Source organism: Fundulus heteroclitus, chromosome 3, assembly GCF_011125445.2.
Source record: "Fundulus heteroclitus isolate FHET01 chromosome 3, MU-UCD_Fhet_4.1, whole genome shotgun sequence".
Classification (NCBI taxonomy): Eukaryota; Metazoa; Chordata; class Actinopteri; order Cyprinodontiformes; family Fundulidae; genus Fundulus; species Fundulus heteroclitus.
Window position 1 is genome coordinate 46,070,071 of NC_046363.1, and position 8,583 is coordinate 46,078,653.

Below are 8,583 nucleotides of genomic sequence, written 5' to 3' on the forward strand. Positions count from 1 at the left end.
CTTTAATTGTCCTGAAGCTCAGTCCTGGTCAGACATTTGGAGAAAGGCAGGTTAGAAAACAGGTTCTCCGCCTCCTTGGGCAGGAACACTCTGGTTGATGAAAGGACAACAGAGACTTTCAGGTTTTAACCAGAAAACTCTGGTTAAGGTTTTATGGATCAGAATTATAGTTTATGAATCCTGTTTCCTCTGAAATACTGGAGAACAGCTGTCAAAGTCCATCTAATCATTAAGGCCAGTTCTGATAAGGCCCATTTGTTCACAGTCGAAGGTCTCCTCCTTTATCAGCAGATCACTATCAGGGAACTGTCGCTACACATTAACCAGGGTTACCTGCACAGGTGAGGGCCAGCCGGTCTTCAGGCAGTTGGAGCGATGGTGAAGATGAGGCTGCAGACCTTCCTCCTGCTGACGGTGGTGAGCTTCATCGCCGCCAAGCCGGTGCAGAACAGAGCAGAGAAGAAGACCAAGCTGCTTCTGGTGTCCTTTGATGGCTTCAGGTGGGACTACGACCAGGATGTGGACACGCCACACCTGGACCAGATGGCCCTGGACGGAGTCAAGGCCAAATACATCACCCCCCCGATGCTGACCATGACGGCCCCGTCCCACTTTACCACCATTACAGGTACAGACCACCGCGCTCAGGTGGAGGGTAGGACCTGCTGGAGCTAAAATAATTATATAAACGCATCTATGAATCCTTTATTCTGATAAAGTGACTGAATATTAATGCTGACAGGTTTGGGGTGAAGCAGGAAGTAATGATTGGAGGCAGTGAAGGTCCTTTCTGTCCTACGGGATTCCCAAAAAACAATAAGATTATATTCTTCTATATTATATTCTGTTTGTCAGAGACGCTGCTTTCAGACGCGGTTCAGACCAAAGCAGCTTGTAGGCGGTGATCTGCATCAGCAGGAAGCTGAAATAATGTTTTCTGTCTGTTAAAGTGTCGTACCTGCATGTTTTCTAGATTTAAATAAATAAATGGGAACAAACCGTGTTTCATTTCACTGAGTTCAGGAACGTTTTATCTCTGAATCACTCAGAGGTGAGAGTTAAGCCTAGAAATAGATCCATCTGATAACGGTCCGGTCCGGCTATGAAACCGAGCGAAAATTAAACAAAGTCCAAAGAAAATCTCTGACAGGGCTTCAGAACCCCTTAAAACAGGAAAATATGATTTATTACTGCATTTCTAGAGTATTTCTGGATTATTAAACAGTTTCTTTAGTAAAACTGAATCTTTTTTTTTTAACTGAACTGTTTCTTAGCAGCCCTTTGAAGTGTTAGTGTCCTGATAGTCTGATTAACTTCCTGTTAAGTGTTTTATGGCTGCATTAAAGACCGACTGATTGGATGTTAGCTCTGATTCCTGCTGCCAGGAAACAGCAAGATGACGGTTTTTATTTAAACATGAAGCTTTTTCTGAGCAGACGACCTTATCTCCCTGAGCCTGGGACACAGACGATAACCTGGAAGTGCATTTTGCAGTTTTTAGATTAAACATTTTAAATACCTTCTTAAGACTAAGAAAATTCCAGCTTTTAAAAAACAGAATTTAAATATACTTTTATTAAGGCAATGCAAGGCACGGCAAATTTATTTATATAGCACAATTCAGTACAGAGACAATGCAAAGTGCTTTACATGATTAAAATATAGCAAAATAAAACTGAATAAAAGCAAGTAGGAATAAAATATAGATAAAAAACATTAGTGGTGTTTCAGTTAACTAGAACAGTTGAAGGCGATCCTAAACAAATGTGTTTTTAATCTTGATTTTAAAGAACTCAGGCTTAAGATTAAGAAAAATATGTTTCCCTTAATGTTGCCCCTCATTTTAAACATCTAAACATTTAAACATTAAACTGTGTATGGTAAAATGGCTCGATTTCAACAATATAACAGAGATATTAAGTTTAGTTGTGATCCTGTGACTTATTTTAGATGAAATTTGAATTCACTGCTGCAGAAATTGCAATTTTTATTTTTTCATCAGCAGCTGAATGTTAAAGGTCCAGCAGGGGGCGCTGTTTGTTAGCTGGTGCATTTGTCTGACTAAAACCTGCATGACGCCCATTTTAAAGCCTCCGATCAGATGCAGACTCATGGGTGGTTCTAGGCGGGGGCCGACTGGGGCCAGGGCCCCTGTTACGGCCCCCGTCCTGCAGACTTTATACTGAATCAATTTCTTATGTGCTGAAAGAGAAACTGTAACTGGTTGGTCCCTTGTGACCATTTAGTTTTTCACCTTTACATTTTTATTTTAGTTATTTTAAAATGTGTTTCACTTTTGTGGCTAACATAACCTAACAGCAAATTATTACATTTTGCCCAGTTTTTCCTGGTTTAATTCATTTTTCTGTGCCCACATGAAAAAACATTGTCCCCACAGTAAATTTGGTCTAGAACCGCTACTGAGCAGACTTCTCACAGAACTGGCACTGAACTGCTCGGCTAACTGGGCCACGTGTGTGTTTATTATAAGAAGAGTGGCTAACGTTACGTTGTACACAGGTAAAACTTTACATTCTGAACAGGTTTACATCAGGGGCCACGGCTGGAGCCTGATGCGTGTGGCGCACAGGAACAAGTGGAGGCGGGACAAACCAGGCAGAGGTTAGCGGTAAAACCCGAGTGCTGAGTCCAAATCAGCTGATTTTAAGTTACAGTTAACCACTAATATCCACCCAGCAAGACGTGAGGTGGAGGTTTCCTCTGATGAGCATCAGCAGAGGGACGTTCACCTGAGCTACAGGTAGATTAGAAGCTCTACGACAGAAAGCAGGAACCGTCTGGGAGCTTCCAGCTGGATTTGCAGGAAAAATGAAAATAATTTCCTGAGTGGAAAGAAGGCCTGGAAAGACGCAGCAGACACAAGGAACGTGTTTAGAGAATCGGTTTTAATCAGATGTTCAGAAACTCCCTGCATTATTAAAACAAATGTGTTTTCAAGATGTAAGATTTATTAAACTTTCCTGGAAACGTAATAAATTGAAACAGTTTGAGACTTTAAGAATTAAAAATGGTCTTTTATGTTTGTCAGACAGCACTTTAATTTGACCCTCAGTGTTTCTGAGTTTCAGAAAAACTTAGAAATGAGCAGAAATAAAAAAATGTTTCTAAATATCCCAAAAGCTCTTTATCTCCTCCAGCAAAATCTCATTTCCTCCTTCAGAAACTCTTTATTATTATTATTCATGTCAACTATTAAAATAATCAAAACCACGTTATTATAAACCTTTTTTCATTGATTCATAATAATTCACATTTAATTAAACCCAGCAAAGCCAGAGAACTGAGACAACACGACATACATCATTTTAATTTAAATTTACTTCTAAAGGAGGCCGCCGTCTTGTGAAAACTAAACTTTTTTGGACCTGGACTGAAGCGCTCGATGTTTCCAGACACCAGAAACCCCCCTCATGCTCTCAGTTTGCAACCTGAAGTTGGATTTAAAGATCCCCGTCAGGAAAGTCAAATTCCTGAAAGTTAAAATCTCTGAGCGGCAAACAGGCCAGCGTCACATTTAAAGGCAGTGAAAGCAGCAGAATAATCTTTATTTCACCACTGCTGAGATCAGCCGTCCTGCACGGTTTGGAAACATGTTCCTTTAGTGTTGGAATGTAGAACCTGCAAAGAAATATGATGGCATTGCTGTAGCCAGAAACAAAACGCTAAATCCCAAAAGTTTCTAAACATTTTAAGGCTTTAAAGTTTAACCACTGATTTCTGCACAGAAAACCTGATTCAATGTCGGACGTTACCGGATATTTAAACACGGAGCTTTCCTCTCTGAGCAACCTGAGATGTACAACCAGTAATTTGTCAGTTATATTATTTAAAGTTATTTCTATTTCTGTACATTAAGCACCTCAGACATTCTTCATAGGTAGTGTAAATGTTAACGACGCCACGGTAGTCTGGACCAGCCATACCGATCCATGAAGGCGTGGATCGTTTTGATTTAAATTATTTTAAACATATTTTCATGCATGCAGATGAAATGGAGGTTTCAGGTCAGAGTAAAGGGAAGTCAGAGAAATAGTGGAGGAGATACCAGAACACTGACCTAACTGGATTTATGTCCGCTAGAATAAAATGGGGAACTGTGCTTCTACTAAATATCCAACATTTGAGGCTTCCTCAGATAAAACAAATAAACTGTGACACACTTTAAATTTGTTGTAATTTAAAAAAAAAAGTCCCAATTAACCCAAATTCAAGCAGATTATTTCTGCTTCAGGTCCTCAGAGGCGGCCGGCCTGACGTCTGCTCAGCTGCAGTTCTACCCTGACCACCAGGGGGCGGTGTAACAACGGACCGCAGGCACTCCCGGTCATTTCTGCCCAGAATCACAGAGTTAAATGTCTCCTCCTCAGGTCGATGGGTAGAAGACCATGAAGTGGTCCACAACATGATGTTCAACACCACCACCAACCTGAAGGTTCCCTACAAGAAGACGCTGACCAGGTCCGAGTGGTGGGACAACGGCGTGCTGCCGCTGTGGATCACGGCTCAGAACCAGGCGAGTCGGCGGCCTGGACCCGACCTGATGGAGACCCGCAGAACGTCTGAAGGTCCTGCTGATGCTGAGGAACTGATCTGAACCTCTCTCTCTTTCAGGGCTTGAAGACCGCTTCCTTTTTCTTCCCGGGAGGCGGCGCCACCTACAGGGGTCAACAGGTCAACAGAGTGGTGGTGGAGCCGGCCGGCCACCCCGACGCCAACGAGACGGAGTGGCAGCAGAACATCGACACGGTGATGCGCTGGTTCTCCGAGGAGGACTTTGACCTGGTGACGCTGTACTACGGCGAGCCGGACAACGTGGGCCACGCCAAGGGCCCGGACCACCCGGACAGGAAGACCGTCATCCGGCAGATCGACCGCACCGTCGGCTACCTGCGGCACGCCGTCGCCCGCCACGGGCTGGACGACCGCCTGGACGTCATCATCACCTCAGACCACGGCATGACCACGGTGAAGAAGCGGCCGCTGGTGGACGAGATCGTCCTCAACAAGTACCTGGACCTGCTCAAGCTCGCCAGCTTCGAGATCCTCGACTACGGCGGCTTCGGCATCCTGACGCCGCGGCCGGGGAAGGACCAGGAGGTCTACGACGCCCTGAGCAACGCTCCCAACCTGACGGTCTACAGGAAGCACCAGATGCCCGAGAGCTTCCGTCTGGGCCGCAGCGAGCGGCTGCCGCCCATCGTGGTCGTGGCGGACCTGGGATTCAACCTGAACTCGGTGAGTCTGACCTCAGGGCCGACCTTTGGTTCCGCGCCTCTCCATCACAGAACCGGCGCCACGTGAGAGGGAACCCGCCGACCCCGCAGGGACCCCCAGAACCGTCATGGCGTCTCGTTCCACGTCTGAAAACCGGCAGGACGACCCGGACAAGCGGCTCTGGTTTCAGTGAATTTCACCTTTTCCTTCATGTTTAGTGAATCTGATCCTAAAAGGTCTGAATGTCCAGCTGTCGACGCTGCAAACCGATTTATATCTGAACCGTTTTTATTCTTTAACAGGGACCAATTAATGTTTTTAAAGATGTTTTAAATACTGAACATGTCGTGTGATCTTCTAACGGTTATAAAAAAAAAATCAGCTTCTTCTGAGCATAACAACGAGTTTTACTGCAAAAATTTTAATTTTGACCAAAGAGTCATAAAACTAGTTTACTGGTCAAAGGTTAAATAGAATAAAGTAAAAAAGTAGAAACGTTCAACTTCTGAAGAAGTTGAAGAGGCGCCCCCCCCCCCATTGCACCAGAGGGCCCAAGCGGGCCCTTAGTACGCCTATGGCTGTGACCGGCCCTGGCTGGCTCTCTGCTGGACGGAAAACTGCAGCTTAATTTGGGGAGGGTTTGGGGTTGTTGCCGGTCTGAGGTGATTTGTGAAAAATCTAAAAGACCTACACCAATGAGGGTTACATTTCCTGAATCCAGACAGAAATACCTACGTGTTGATGTATAATTTGTGTAGGTAGAGTGAAAATTGAGCGAGTAGGCTAAAGTTATTCTGTCTTTTTTGGAGAATTTTGTCACCATGGTAACTGAAAATGGCGTGATGAGAAAACGATAAAAGATATCCACATTCCGTTTTCACTTCTGAATAGTTCAAAGATATATCTACAAACTGGAAGCTAAACGATGTTCGTAGGTGAAAGCATGACGACACAGTAGAGGGTTGAAAATGACAATTTTTCTGTGTTTTTTTGCGAATTTTGTTCCAACTGTAACTGGAAATGGCGTCAAGTATAAAAAGCCCTGATCGCGTCGTCGAGACGAACGTTTCGATATATAGTATGTGGGGGTAGACCCTACGGTTCGACCTGTATTAACGGTGACGAAAAAAAACTATAATAATAAAGAAACCCTTATTAGGTGCATAGTATAAGGCCTACGCCATGCATTTTCAATGCATGGCGGAGGCCTAACTCCCAGGATGCCCTGCTGCACGGCGGCGGCGGCATCATGGCGGAGGGGCCGGTTCTGGAGCGGGTTCTGGAGCGCAGAATAGAAACATTTTCAGTAAATTAGACAAAAGTCCAATCTTTCTTTTCTTTATCGTCGTGGGATGAATCTGAAAACAGGACGGAAGCGTTAGAGTCACTGATCAGAACCGCTGGTCCGGCTCCAGCCGGCTCTGAGGTTCTGGTCGGCTGTCAGAACCCAGAGGTGCAGATGAGAGTCGGGTCGGGTCAGAGAGGTTTCCTGACGCTGCGGTTCTGTGCGTTCCTCCAGAGATTCATCGTCTACGTGAACAAAGGCGACCACGGCTTCCATAACGGCCACATGGACATGAAGACCATCTTCAGAGCCTTCGGACCGAGCTTCAAGCAGAACTTTGTGTCCGAGCCCTTCGACAGCATCCACATCTACCCGCTGATGTGCCGACTGCTGCGGATCGAGCCGGCGCCGCACAACGGGTCGCTGCAGTTCACCCAGGCCATGCTGCGCTCCGGAGGTGAGTCCGGCTCCGGGTTCTGGACGGGTTCTGGAGCCTCAGGGCCTCGCTCAGACCCAGCTGTGGGTCCATCAGAATCATTTGCTGAAACCGCTGCTGGTTCTGGTCAGTTCCCCTGACCAGAACCAGCAGCAGAACCACTGATGAAGCTGTTTGTCTGCAGGAGAACCACAGAGGGCCCGGCTGGCCGTCGTCCTGCTGCTGTCGGCGCTGTTCTCCGCCGCGCTGTGACCGATCCCGGATCAGAACCGGATCGCTCCTTAAAACTGTCCACCTCCACATCCAGCTGGATCCATAAGTTCTGGTACCTCGCTGCACCAAGGTTCTGTCGTCTGCATAAAGCTCAGCAGCTGCATTTGGACCGGTTCCGACCCGCAGACTCCTCTGGACCCGCATGGAAGACGACCAGAAGGATCCGATTTAATCAGAACCACAGCGTGGAGCAACAGCTGAGCCGAACTCAGCAAATACTTCCAATTTTAATTTAATCCTCAATAAGGAAATTCTAAATAATAAAATATAAAACTTAAACAAGAAGAAAATAAATATTTAAACCATTTAAAGTTTCTGGTATTTATAGTGTTTTTGTAGAGAAGATGCTCTAAAATCTGAATATTCTGATTCCCTCTTCAGGTTTTTATTTCCTTCTCATCAATTTATTCGTCGTCTCTGATTGGTCGAATAAATGAAGAAAGATTAAAAATGAAACCTGGAGACGTGTGAGCTCTACTTCTTCTAGTTCTATGCTTGTTCTGACCCAGTCCATCAGCCTGGTCCACATGTTCTGGTTCTGCTCAGGCAGGGATTGCTTTGAGTTTTCTTCATCATCATCATCATCATCATTATTATCATTATCATCATTATTCTTATTCTTATTTTCACATCCACCCTGCATGTCATGAGCTTTTTGTCTCGGCTAGTTGTTGTTTTCACTAATGCTGACATGCACTGTTGGTTTTGTTGATTCTTGTTTGAAAATAAAAATAAATCTGGCTCATATGGAGCGCCGTCCTGTCCTGTCCATCATCTGCTGAGCGTCCTGCAGAGGAACAATCAGAACCGCTCCAGAACTGGACTCGGTAAAAAAAACAAAAACTGAAAAGAACAAAAGCTAAACAGTAAAATAATTATAATCTAAATGGTAAAATTATATATTTTCATTAAGACACAAATTAGCAGAGCGCTCTGCTCCAAATCCCTGCAGGAAATGACATCAGAGCTTCGGATCGACCCAGAAATCCCAGCCGGGCCTCGATGGTCGGGACAGGAGGTCGACTCAGAACCACCGTCAGAACCGATGATAAGAGCAATAAAAAGTTCAATAGAATAATAAGTTTTCCTTCCTTTTGCATTCTATCATGTAGGTTAATATTACATCATTACATCCTCCCAGCCAATCAGAACGCAGAGCCAGGAACCAAGCTCCGCCCCCTTCAGAGAGCACGTTTTTTTTTCTGTTTTAAAATGAGCAGTTTTGGTTGAATAAAGGTTTGATTTTGAATTCACTAAAAACTTCTTTAGGGTTTATTAATAATTATCGATCCAATATGATTTTTATTTTATCGATATATCGTTGCTTAGAACCTGCAGTCTGCCGCGGCGTAAG

The 8,583-nt window shown here is 44.8% G+C and overlaps 1 protein-coding gene across 2 annotated transcripts; it reads left to right on the plus strand.

The window, feature by feature from the left end:
• Positions 1-336: 336 nt before the first annotated feature.
• On the plus strand, positions 337-7,842 carry zgc:153896 (alkaline phosphatase family protein). Of its 2 annotated transcripts, XM_021312429.2 has the most exons (5): positions 338-628; positions 4,389-4,534; positions 4,633-5,256; positions 6,755-6,977; positions 7,141-7,842. In XM_021312429.2, the coding sequence occupies exons 1-5, from the start codon at positions 376-378 to the stop codon at positions 7,206-7,208; spliced, it is 1,314 nt and encodes a 437-aa protein (XP_021168104.2). In that variant the 5' UTR covers positions 338-375; the 3' UTR covers positions 7,209-7,842. The 2 variants fall into 2 exon arrangements, with proteins under 2 accessions (XP_021168103.2, XP_021168104.2); XM_021312428.2 differs by having other exon boundaries at positions 337-628; positions 6,755-7,842.
• Positions 7,843-8,583: the final 741 nt, after the last annotated feature.